The sequence below is a fragment of the Scleropages formosus genome, chromosome 2 (assembly GCF_900964775.1).
Source record: "Scleropages formosus chromosome 2, fSclFor1.1, whole genome shotgun sequence".
In the NCBI taxonomy this organism is placed as follows: domain Eukaryota; kingdom Metazoa; phylum Chordata; class Actinopteri; order Osteoglossiformes; family Osteoglossidae; genus Scleropages; species Scleropages formosus.
The window spans coordinates 12357404-12371182 of record NC_041807.1 but is presented as its reverse complement, the minus strand read 5'-3'; the positions used below and the strand labels follow the sequence as shown (position 1 = coordinate 12371182).

Below are 13779 nucleotides of genomic sequence, written 5' to 3'. Positions count from 1 at the left end.
CAGAAATCCAAAGGCACACCATGCGGAATCTCTCGAAGCATAGAAAGCTCTGTAAACAGTGCGACATGGCTGCGCACGACTAAGGACACACACAATCCTGCTCTGGACTTATTTATAGGACCTCGGTTGTGTTCTGCAGTAGCTATTGTCAAGGAAGCAGCAGTGAAACAAACAATCTAGATGTGGCAGGGCAATGAAAGAAGAAAAGAAAAATAAGACAGAGCCAAGGACAAGGTAACAAGTTTATAGGAAAGAGAAAAGAATAAGTGAGGAAGGAATGGGAGATAGAGGTGGAGTGGCAAAGGGAGGGAAAGAGAAATGGGTGAGAAAACAAGAAAAAGAAGAAGGCTTGACAGAGGGGTGCATGAAGTAGGAAGCAATGTGTCCTACACTTGTGTCTTGAGCAGAAGACATCAACCGTGTGGCACAACATGCTAGCTGACAGAGCTGTAGCAAAAAGGAAAAAAGGAATCAAATGAAAAGTGGTGCCACAAATGAAATGTAGGAACATGGGATGGGAAATTTTACATCACCAACAAGGCAAGACTTGATCCCATCAATTTAAGGCTTTGCCTACCTGTCTCACATGTCTCATTAGACCCCTGACTGACTCATTCAAGAACTCCTCATAAAAAAAAAATCCCTTCCTTCACTGTAAGTTCCAGGAAGCTGTTAAACAATAACAACCATTCAAAAGTTTTGTAGCAAAACACCTAGAGAGAAAAACAAGTCCTACAGCTGTGATGAACAACAGGAACAAAGACCAGTCTGACTAAACAGAGGCTGGAGACTTAAAAAAACAAACGTCTTTCAGAAACTCTACTGGGAAAATACTCCATCAGTTCCACAGAAACAACTGTTATTGAATTTACAACAAAATGCATTAAGCACACTTTTACAATCCTACAAAAAGACAATTAAGAAGGTCATGAAAACAGAAGCATTTCAGAAAAGAACTAGAGACAGATTCCTAAGAGGCAAAGCTTGTGAACTGAATACTGAGCAGCACTGGTATCCGACAATTTATAAAGAATGAGTGAAGAATGATCTCAGCCAAAGCAGACCGCTCATTGACTCAATCAGGTTCCTTTGGGTCAGAAGAATGATTCTGCACACATACTTTAGGGTTCTCATAAATAAGCAAACACACACACACCTTAAGCTTGTTCATGTTAGATTTGTACTGTTCTACATATACATTTATTCATTAGAAGGATGCTTTTCTCCAAATGTAAATCTCACAGAAAAATACAATGACTGAACTAAATCAGCAGAAAGATTTGGATGCAGACATGTGAATCCAGAGTAGTTAATTTGTTGCATTCCACCATATGAAGTTGTATACATTACACAAGTGGCTGCATACAGGTTTACCCATTACTGAATATTTCTAAATGCAAAATTATTAAACATTTTTGCTGGAAAAAAGGAAACATGATCATTCTTGGAAAAGTAGTTCATCTGACTTGAAATCATCATGGAACAGGTAATAGGAGACTGACTGGATCAATACAATGCTGCCCTGAACTGACTAAACTCGGCTTTGGTGTGCACACCTTGGTCACGGACACAGGATAGATATGAAATGGTTCCCGAGGGGACACCATCTCCAACTTCATCCCCGTGTTGAACGTGTGTTTCAGCAGATCTGCGTGGTCCTGGAAAACAAACCAAGGTCAGGCCATCAAGAGTCAGTTATATACCAACTCACACAGACAGATATGCAAACACCAACATGAATACACACACTTCCAAAGTGCACCGTTTCTTCAGTCAAGATAAAACAACAATTTAAAACCTCACGATTCTGATTAAAGATTTTAATGTCACAGGGAGGGAAGCTAATGCATTAATCATACGCCATTCAAAGCAGTTTGCTTAACTCAAGTATTCTGGGAGCAGATGTGCATTTATCAATGACTGCAACACCAGTACGCTCTTTGCTTATGTGAAGAGCGCTACGAAGCAAAAAGTTACCACACAAAGACATTAAAAACACTCACACTGTTCACACTGCTGAAAAACGTCTCCAAGGGAAATGTGGGAGAGCTTTAACAACTGTTCAACTTATTTATTAATGTTTGTGTGGAAAATGTTAGTTACAGTGCAACAACTTTAAAACTGTTTAATGGATATTTTTTGTATGCACAGGCAAGCCATAATCCAAAGATGAGTCAATGACTGTAACAGGAGGAGGGATCAGAATTCAGGCTGACGGAGACTGCTTTTCTGCTGCCTGTGCTGTTTTTCTGGTCCTTCTTCACAACAGTGTAACCTGGGTGAAACATTTAATGAGGTCCATTTACACTGTATTTATTGTTTAGTTATAATGTGTTAAAATATCGGCCACCAGAGGGGCAATCCGGAAAAATAAAAAAAAAAAAAAAAAAGGGGTTTGGGCCTGTCTGGACACAGCTGTCCACTAGTTAAGTATGGTTCTGCTTCGCTGCTATTTTGTGTGTAAATGAAGAGCTGGGAGACTAACAGGAATAATCTTTTAAGAATCTATCCCCATCTCCTTCAAGGTGACATTTAGCATTTTAGGAGCCGCTTGTCTCACTTGCGTTGTTTTCATCAGGGACCACAAATTAATTATCAGCATGACTGCATCTTCACTGACACCCAGACTTCAGTGACTTCAAACAGAAATAGAACTTTTTTCACCAGTTCTATTTCTGCCCCAACTCCCTGTCCCACTTCCAGCAAAGCTGGGCTTGGGTACAATGTGCTCAGTGTAATGACAGCCTAACTGTATCAGCTTTCTGTTGATTACACCCCACTTTCAAGGCCATGGGCAGGCATTCTTCTTTGCCTTCTCCACCTCTTGAAACCCTATGCAGATATGAGGCAAAGTGTCACAAATCTAGATATTTTACTCTGAATGAGCCTGTTGAAATAGAGAAGTGAGCTTCACAATCCACTATTGGTGTCAGCAAGAGATAAACTGTGGCAGTGAACCTGTCAACAGACATTTAGTTTAAAGAAGGCTCATGGCCTCATCACAGTAAAGCACTGCTTACAGACAGACAGCTCCCACTGATGTAGACAATGCCACAACAACAGAGTATTTTATACTGGATGGAGGGGAGGGGTAATAGGATGGGTGAGGAAACAGGAAGTCCCATTTAGGAAAGGTGACAAAAAGATGAGGTAGGAGGGGGAGCCAGATTCACTGTAATGTCAAACGAGGGTGAAAGGTTAGAAGGTAAAAGTCATATCAATACTTTGCCACACTTTCTGAAGACACAAACAGATTTGTTGGTTGCTCCCGTGACCTCCTCACCTTGAACACTTCCAAAGGCAGAGGGTTCTGTTCTGCTTCTGTGTTTGCTTGCTGGAGGGTCTCCTGCCATTCAGAGGTGCTCTTCAGAGCCCGTAGCTCTGTTGGGTGGGGAAAAAGGCCATATTAAGGTGGGCTTACAATATGGGCTAATGATAAACAAAAGGGGAAAAAAAAAAAACAATCCATTTCTTGGTACAGAAAAACTGTAGGAGTTAAAATGTACATATGACTTTGGTTAAAACTTTACAATCCAAATTCTCAGAAGGTGCCTGGGATGGTGACATACATCTCCCAAGTAAATCACTCTTTGAAATGGATGAAGAATTATATTCTTAAGTACTCATTTACTGTAGTGTTTTTTTTTTCCCCCAATTATTATTCCCTTTAGCCAAAGCAACATAATGATTCAAAGGCTTATGGCTTCTGTTCTTCTAGTGTGTGCATGCTTTCAAACCAAACTGCACAATCTAAGCCTACACAGAGTGTGACAGGACAAACTCCACAATGCAAGCCTACAGGCAAAGCTTCAAAGGTCAGGAGAATGAAACAAGCCCACCCCCTTTAAGCGGGTAGTACTGATGACTCAAGCTAACTGTTCACAGAGCCACAATTACAGGCACAGAGAAGTAAGTCAATGGCTATGACAAGGCTGTGCTGATGTCACCAAACATTGTGCTTAGAATAACAGCCCTGTGTTCTGCTGAAAAACAGAGTTTCGGTACCTTCCAAGGTAAAAATTATGCAAGGCTATTAAGACAGAAAAGGAGGAAGTACAGCACAGTTTGTCAACACTTCTCGCACACATCACACTCATTCAAAGCCCTGCAGGTTGGGATAGAACATTCACCAAAATTCCAGCCTCTTTGCTAGGAGGCAAAAAATTTACATTTATTTATTTAGCAGATGTTTTTCTCCAAAGCAATGCACAAAGATAACAATGTACTGTTTAACAGACAACTCTATCCAAGGGCACTTCCACTTGAAATACATGCCTTTGGACTGTGGGAGGAAACCAGAGAACCTGCAGGAAACCCATGCAGAGATGGGGAGAAGATGGAAACTCCACACAGAATGAATGGGAATCAAACCAGTGTCCAATCACATAGCCCAGGTGCTGTGAGACAGCAGCTTTACCTACTCCACCATGGTGCCAGTAGAACTTGCTGGTGGAACTCCACCCCACACACACACACACACACACACACACACACACACACACACACACACACACACACACGTCTACAGCTGCTTGTCCCGAGTAAGGTCACGGTAAATCGAAGCCTAGCCTGGCAGCACAAGGCGTAGGGCCGGAGGGGACACAGACAGGACGGGACACCAGTCTGTCACAAGGCACCGCAGGCAGGACTCAAACCCCAGACTTGCCAGAGAGCAGGACCTGGCCAAACCCGCTGTGCCACTGCACCCCCCACCACATACAGAACAAGAAAATGTATCTTTCGATATTGTGTCTGAACAGCCTACGTTTGTGGCATATGCTGTGTGTATTTCTTTGGGGGTGGTGTGATGTTAGTGGGGGAGCCTGAAGAACAATCAGCCAAGGGCTGCATTTCTGGTGTCATCACTCTTCTGTGCCTCAACAGTGAGCGGCAATTTATAAGACAAACAAGCCCAGGTATGGCACATACAGGTTCTTGACCACTTCCTAGTATGCTTTACACAGCAGCACCACAAAACCCAATTAAACTCCAACCAGACTTCCTCTGCTGAAATACAGCATCTTCCTCCAGATGGAGACACTATGAAATCATTACTCTGAGGCCCCAGGAAGAGCTCAACCTACAAAGGCTGAGGGCCTAGACAGAACTGCCTCAGACAGCCTGAAATCTCACCTGAAATGAGGTAGACTTTTTTATACTTCTGAACAAAATACAAAGGTCACCTACATGTTAGGTCTGGGAGTCTATATGAAGATCAGGATACCCAACCATCCAGGAGTTTTCCAGTGTGATGTCCTGACTGAAGGACAGAGTTGTGCTTCCAGCAGTAATATTGGTGTGCACCGTGTGAGAGCAGCACACCTGAAGGGGGTTCCATAGTGTAATGGTTCTCCTGACTCCAGCCCACAGGTCGGAGCCGAACATCCAGGTAGAAGAGCCAGGTGTCATGGTCATCGCTTTCCAATCCAGCGTAACGCAGGCGAAGCCGGCCACCCATATTCTCCATAACCCTCACTGGCCAGTAAAGAATGGGTTCACACAAGTCCTGGAGCTCCAGCAGGGAACCTGGAGTGATCAGGTCAACTGTGTTCTTCCCTCGCAGAGGCTGTTGGATGAGTTACAGATTTTCATTCAGCATGAGTCAATAAGGTTTGGGAAAATCTGAAAAGGATCAGGAAAACTTCAAAGGCATCATAGTCTTGTAGGAAGTCTAATCTTCAACCAAGTGGTCAACAAAGTACTCCAGGAATTCAGTGTCACAGATTGTGCCCAATCTCTCTGGATGTGAATGTTTAACATTGTTACTTCACCATCCCTAGCATGCATGGTTCATAGGGACATTTTCACCCTAGAACATACATCACTTCGCCCCCTTGCTGTTGCTCAAAAAGCCTGTACGACAGCAACAGCAAGTTTGCTCTCCAGAGAAGAAAATGTTAACTTTTGCTCCTACATTTGAATACGTACACTAAACTTGGTACACACGGTAGGAATTATTAAATTTTTGATGTGTGATTAAAATATGATGTCTTTTACCTATATACTGTGAATATGAATATAATTTACCCCTCAATAATACACTCATGCACTCACCCCTTCCAGCAGGTTAGCTGGTGCAGTCCGAGAGCCTGTCAGCTCCTGGATCAGAAACTCAGCCCAATCACTGTAGCGCTCCTTTATGGCTTTAAAAAGACCACAAGACAGAGGATCAGGTCACAGCAGGTATACCATTGCAATGCCAATTAGTTTATTTGGGTCTTTTGGACAAAACAGTACATGCAGATACCCCTCTACTTACATAAATTTGACTTGCATAAATCCAGATTTACGTAAAAAAAATTCCTGGCAAACACATTATTTACGGACAGCACTTACGTAAAACATCTGAAATACATTAAGCGCAAGTCGGCGAAGCCAGACAAGGCAGGAAGCTGCATCTTCCCAGTTCTCACTTGTCTTAGGCCATGAACACATCTCCTCTCGTTAGTGTAGTGCTTTTTTCCCCATATTTTTTATCCATTTCATTATTCACAATGCCTGGTGGTAAACGTGTACTTGATGGAAAACGAGAACCGTCTCACAAGTGTACAGCAGTCGATTTGGAGATAAAATTGAAAATAATAAGGAAGTATGAAGGTGGCGGGCCTGGGCTTCGAGTCCTGCTTAGGTTGCCTTGCGACGGACTGGCGTGTCCCCTCCCCCTGCAGCCTTGTGGTCCTGTGTTGCTGGGTCAGGCTCCGGTTCGCCACGACCACACTCGGGACAAGCAGTTTCAGCCTCTGTGTGTGTGTGTGTGTGTGTGTGTGTGTGTGTGTGTGTGTGTGTGTGTGTGTGTGTGTGTGTGCGCGCGCGCGCGCGTGCCAGAGAGAGAGTATGAAGGTGGACAGGGATTATCGTCTATGGCGCAGGGACCAGGTTTAGCCGTATTGACTATAAATACGAGAGTGAAGGATGCTGCACATACAAAGGAGCACGTAAAAGCAACAGATAGCATGAAAACAACAATAATAACAAAGAAACATCCAGGTGCAAAAACTGAGATGGAAAAATTATTAATGTTATGTTGAATGGTGGAGGAGGAGGAATCTGATATACGTAACTTTTGACATACGTAAGGGGTTGAAGAATGGCCTATTTGCGTAACTCGAGGGGTGTCTGTATTGCTATTTAATAGAATTAAAATTTAAAATTCACTTGGGGATTAAAAAAATGACCTGATGTTAGTTTACTTTCAGGATTTTCTGCAGTTTTAATTACATTTTTAATTGAAATTTTTTAAAAAAATTTTAAAATATTGCAAAAAAAGTCTGGTGTTGCTATATATCCACACTTACAGAGCCAAGTGAAGAATTTGTAAATGTATGTCAAATTTAAGTCACACTTCAGCTAACACCTCAGTCAAGTATAGACAGCTGAGCTGGAACTGATACCAACACACACCGTGTTCTCACTGGCTCAACTGGAGGTGACACCTTCAAACACGTTATTCTCATTGGTTCAACTGAAGAAGATGACAAATACTGGGTTCTCATTGGCTGATCTGGAGGTGTCATAAACAAACACTGTTCTCACTGGCTTCCACCTAGTGACAGGCAGCACATCAGTCCTGTCTTGAGTATGTCATGCCTACAAACCCCCCACCTTAACCCCATAGAGAGACATAAACACAAGCAGACATATAGATGCAATCATGCACACACTGGTTAGCAAGAAACATGCACACAGAGAAAACTTTCACACACAAATATAGACAGAAACATGCATGCCCAGGTAGTAAGCATCCACACACAAAACACACAAAAACATGCATACACGAGTTAAGCATACGTGTGTATACTCACACACACACACACACACACACACACACACACACACACACACACAAACCACATGAGAATGAAGAGCCCAGCAGGTGGGCATCCTCCCCAGAGACATTAACCAGCACGGTGTTCCTCATTTGAATGAAAGTGCCTCTCTTCCAAAAACCCGATCCTGCCTCACACTGCTCTCTCAGCGACATACTGATGTATAATTCATGGGACACTCTGGGTCCTGATTTGGTTTAATCCAGAGAGGAGGGCCTGCTGAGAACATGAAGCACGGTCCAATCACGGGAGGGTTAGGGCGCTACAGGGTGAGAGAGCACCTCCATAATGTACCATCACCATTCACAAAACAACTCCCCACTGAGAAACAGCCTTGTCTATCTACATTTACATTTAGCAGACACTTTGTCCACAGCAAAATACATCTCATAGAAAATATAATGTTTGCATTACTTACATCAGCAGAGACTTAGATGCAGATGCGTGATTCTAAAGTACAGTTAGTTTGTAACTTTCCACCATATGAACCAATGTTCATCACACGAGTAGCTGCATAAAGGTTTATTCAAATAATCGATAATTCCTAATCACATTCTTAATCTAAAAATAAAAACATTTACATTACATTTACATTATCTGGATCACATCTCATTCCTCTGCAGACACATCTCCTTCCCATCTCATAATGTAACAGGGTGTAGGGGTCTGATGGACGGTCCTTCCACACAGAAGGATCCACCTCTGGCCTCAGCCCTAGTTATGCCTCTTGCCCCTCAGACACTGACTCATTTCACAAGATCTATTGTCCTTACTTTTTCAAAAGGTACACCATTTGTACATATTCTAGCTAGAGTAATGAGCATGCATTTGGGACCGAAATGAAAGCAATAGATAGACAGGAAAGCTAAAATGGGCAGGTCCAAGCTGTCCCTGGCAGGGTAGTACAACTTCCTCTCCTATCATAAACAGGACTGCAATAACTCTATAATCAAAATGTCACAGCTCAGACAAGTACAGGAAGAGGAACCAATGTTTAACCTTTTTGATCACCGAGCCACACCTGACACAGGTCGAAAGTCTACACACCACTTCCCCTGGGAATGTAGGTTACAGTAGACAAGAAATGATGATCCCCAAATCTCTCACATTCATCTTTATTCTGCTGTTCTGGTTCAGTAAAAGCAAAAAATATATAACACTTTTTAAAATGCTAACAAATTCCTCTTTAAAAAGCTGCAGGTTTTCATAGTGGTGTAAATCTGCATTTTGCTGTGGCAACTCACAACAAGACACCAAAGGAAACAATGAAAGGTAGCATTCAAGTAATTAAACAATACAATTATTAGGTTCTCTTACTAAGCTCTGGGCCAGCAAGACCATCTTTTTTTTTAAAAAAAAATTTCAGTGCTTTTATCTTTCCCTCCCTTTTTCAAGTCAGTTCCGTTTAAGTGCTTTAGTGCCCCACACACACACACACACACACACACACACACACACACACACACACACACACACACACACACACACACTTTCTGAACTGCTTGTCCCACACAGGGTCACGGGGAACTGGCGCCTACCCGGCAAAACAGGGCGTAAGGCCAGAGGGGGAGGGGACACACCCAGGACGGGACGCCAGTCCATTGCAAGGCACCCCAAGCGGGACTCGAACCCCAGACCCACTGGAGAGCAGGACCCAGTCCAACCCACTGCTCCACCGCGCCCCCCTTTAGTGCTATAGTAAACACATATTCATGTTACTAAAGCATGCACAACGACAATGAGCATGACAGTAAGAGTAAATCATGTTGCTACCCTGACATTTCTTCTAAAGCAAACTGAGTAACACTCTCTCTGACCTCTTTCTCTGTCTCCCCCTATTTTCTCTCTCTCTCTCCGCTCAGGATGCCAATGAGTGCCGCTGGTCCGGCAACTAGAATGCAAATCAACCCACAACCTTGGGTGACCCAGCTTCAGGGGATGGCACATTCCCACAAAACACTAAATGCATCATTTACGTGAACGGAAAATCCACTTGTTTCAGACATCTCTCCGTGGAGCAGACTGCAAAGTAAACATCTATTATGCAAATATCTAATGAAAATTTTATGCAAACGAGATAAGACTGATTTCAAGGATTTATTTTTAAAAGTAATCAAGGCAATTATGGAGAAGATGGAACAAATACTGGGGTAATGTTCTGCTATAATGAAACACTGGCTTTAGCTATTTCACATACAGAAATAGAACTCAAAAGTTTTGTGTTTTCACAAACAGGACATGTTCCACTGGTCATGAACAGAAGTAAATAATAGCTCAGATAGCAATAACTGAGAGGCATTAGTGTAGATGGATATGGACAGAGTGCTTTAGTTTTAAATAAGGAAAGGTGCAGCTGTAAATAAACAGCCCACCCCTGCAAGCTGGGATAAAACAGGCAGTTTGCTAAACACTGGCAGGACCCTGCTTACCCCGAAGGGTCAGTGGCTGAGAGGTATGCGGAATGGACTTCACCAAGTCTGTCATTTCAGCCACGGTGCTTTCCAGATCGTAGGAAGAAACGGTGATCAATCAAAAAACCATGACCAGTGAACAAAGCATCAGATGAAACTGGCATTTCATGTTGAAGAACCATTCCCTCTACATGTCTCTTCAGTGTGCGATTCCTTAGTCTCATTCTACAGCCTCCACAAGTGTAACTGCACGCACAAAGCCAAATATACAAAAAGTACTCATATCCACACAACACACACACACTCTCACAGTATACACACATATACATGCATGCAGGTACAATGCGTGCTGTGACAAACTGGCACACCTCTTCAGGGAAAACAAAGCAGTTGCAAATACCAGGAGTCAACCAGGAAGTGCAGCACTATCCTCATTGGGAGTTCTGTCCCAAGGTCATTTGGGTAACAAAGCAGGTCAACCATTTTGCTGGAGCATTCCCGTTTCAGTCCAATGGCAGTAGACAAGGGCCGAGGGTGTGCTCCAGGTCGCCACCACACACGGAGGAGTCAGTTGGGTTAGCATTGCACCACTTTAACGTCTTCATCTCGAACGTCAAATATCCTCTCTGCTGCAGGTCTGCCTTTTTTGGTCCAACAGAACCCCTTGCACCAAGTTCCCCACGTGACCACAGCTTTGACTGGCTTTCTGCTGTCTGTGGCGTCACCCACGGCTTAGCAGAGTTACGAACATGGAGTGCGGAGCACTGCTACAGCTAACGCCACTTCCTGCACCATCCTGCAGGGTGTGTCTGCCATGCAGCACACTTCCAGCCCCTAACCCATGATAGAGAAACAGGAAAGTGATTATTAAAAGGACCTCTTTGCAGTCACTAAAAGAAAGAAGGAAAAAAAAGTTCTTCCAATCAGCTTTTCTCATTTACCGAGCCACATTTGTGTCTGATGTCATCTCTCTGGCCGCACTGAACTGTCCTCAGCCTTTGCAGGGCCACACTGGGAAAACAGTAACTGTACCAAGAATTTTATACTTTTACCCCAGAGTATGACAGGGAACTGTAGAGCAGCTGTAACCACTGTCTGAGAATGCCTGGTTTCACAGAGTCGCAGCTTCTTATTGCATATTGCTAAAAAACAGTGAGCGTTAAAAATAGAAGCTACATGACCTGACACCAAACTCACCAAGCTGCTTCTGTTTGGTTGTCATGAGATTTGTTTTTGTTCACTAGTACAGCAAAAACAAACAAAAAGTATTGCACAAGCTGACAGAATTATTTTATTCTTCTGTGGGGATATTTTTTGCTTTGATTGTGAATTTTCTCACTTCTGTTTGACAGACCGGATGGAATTTAACTTGGTTCTGTACTCAAAGCAAAAATTTCTAGAAGCTACATCACACTGCACACACAGACACGTCAGAAGGATCAACTGAGGACCAAGGGAAAGACATGAATGTTGGGTATTTCACACACCACTGAGTCTTCTATTGAGCTCTAAAAGCAGAAGTGTGTTTCATTTCTGTAGATTGTCAAGCCAAGTCAAACTCCCCTTCACCTCTGCAGCAGTGCTAGGATCCCATGAAGGCAAGGGTCCCATTGGCACAGCGCAATGCCCTGCTTGCACCCTTTGACACAATACGTGGACCCGCAAACTTAACATAGCAAGGGCCCTTAAACACAGTACAAATGTCCAGGTACATGGTTTTTGAAGAGTTGTACAATTCAGTGTTCAGTACATCCCAAAACCAATAGGTACCTGCATGTACTTAACTCCAGCAAAGACATATAATAGCCAGCACAGGCAGGTCTGGTGGCTGAAACAGGACAAATCTGCCCTGCAAATCAGAACTTCTTGCATCTCGAGAAGCAGGCAACAGCAACTCCTGAATCTACAACCTCAGACTCCTCAGAACCTTCAGATCATTCTCTGCAGAAGGAGGCAGCCATGCTAGTTTCTCCACATTCCTTCCGACCAACACGTGTTGCATGCAAGAGACACACCAACTGCTACTGCATGTGAGAATCAGAGGCTCCCGTGAGTGAAGACCTCTGTGAAGGGACCACAGGGCAATAACAAGGCAAAGGTGGCATTTTGTAACCTGTACTGAAACATAACGTGGGGGGCTATGGCTTAGTGCAGGAAAGAATGGTTTGTCCACAGATAAAGAAACTTTTTTAGGATTAAGCACCGGCCTTGCTGATGACTTGATCTTTGCTTTTCCTTTAATGGGTTCGGAGGTGATACTTACCTCTTCAATGCAGACTACATTTATCAAATTTTGCTGAATAGGGCTCCCAAATTTCCCACCTGACATCACTTGCCTTGTTCTGGCATGAACTAAAGACCCATAACTTTGGCCTGTACCTCAGTTACATTTTAGCAGAAGTGCTCTTGCGTTAAATGACAGGCTTCAGCTTTAGACATGCTAACTGAAATTTAAACTTTCAGCATTGAGGCACTAAATATATTGAATCTATTCCATTCTAGCCATGTACATCGCAGTGAATTACGCTTCGGTTCAGTGACTATAAGGACAGTTGTAAAACAAAGAGGAAACGGTCAAGCCCAGTTGGACAAGAGCCATAGAGCACGCTGACCCCATTACGAGTCTTTTTCTTCTTGTTGCTTTTGTTTGCCCCAATGGCTCGAGTGGTTTTCTGCTGTACTGGGTTCAGCACTACGCTTCCTTTTTGGTTTCCAGTTATTTCTTTAAATAAACTGTGAATCATCAGACTGCTTAGGCTCCCACGGCTTATCTGTCTCAGCTACTGCACGATGGACAGTAAGTCCTATGCACGCCTGTACTTTTATTAATGGTGGCTTCCACAGCTTCTGTGAATGATCACCTCCTCGAAATAAAGAAACACACAATAATGATAATGATTCTAATGGTGCTCAATCACTGTCCTGGCGGAACCAGATCATGTGCTTGCAGTCCAACAACAAGCATGTTGTGCCTAATTTAAGCAGAGGGGAGAACCAGCAGCTCACACAAAGGAGACACACAGAGAGACATGCAACATGGAGTTTAAGGGAGATGCAATGCTCCAAACTACGGCCGTGAGTGCAGAAACAAAGATTAGACAGCAAGCATGCTCTCTCCTTTTACAACAGCCAGCAGAAGCGACAATGGCAGGCAGAATGCGGTACCGATCATCCTGCTTACCTTTTCTTAAGTAAACGTTATCTGAGAAAGAGAAAGAAATAAAGACAAAACTGTAAAAACAGCAGCCACGGCAGTCACTGAAATGTACTGTCCAGTGGTGAAACTGTATACATATGTGGACAAAAGGTGAAATTTCATAAACCATCAACCGAAAATTGAATTTGCCGTGGACTATAAATTGATAATATTTGTACATAATTGTCAAGAAAATATCACGTTTGCTGCAGACCACCACAAAGAAAAAAAAACCAAGCTTTATTATCAACCATAAAGTGACAACAAGCTTTATCACCCAGTATCAGAAGACAATGTCACATGCTCTGACAGCTGGGTGAATAACACTGCCATGATATAAAATGTG

General features: G+C 43.2%; 1 protein-coding gene across 2 annotated transcripts in view; it reads right to left on the bottom strand.

Annotated features, from left to right (window-relative positions):
* The window catches only part of sfmbt2 (Scm like with four mbt domains 2), a 47284-nt gene that overhangs the window by 17730 nt on the left and 15775 nt on the right, over positions 1-13779 (bottom strand). The window contains exons 5-9 of one of the 2 annotated variants that reach the window (XM_018747487.2): positions 13419-13439; positions 6055-6143; positions 5323-5566; positions 3284-3381; positions 1557-1658 (exon numbers count right to left, since the gene is read on the bottom strand). In XM_018747487.2, coding sequence (XP_018603003.1) covers positions 1557-1658; positions 3284-3381; positions 5323-5566; positions 6055-6143; positions 13419-13439 — 554 coding nt within the window. The remainder of the gene's footprint in view (positions 1-1556; positions 1659-3283; positions 3382-5322; positions 5567-6054; positions 6144-13418; positions 13440-13779) is intronic. The other variant, XM_018747488.2, reaches the window with a different exon arrangement.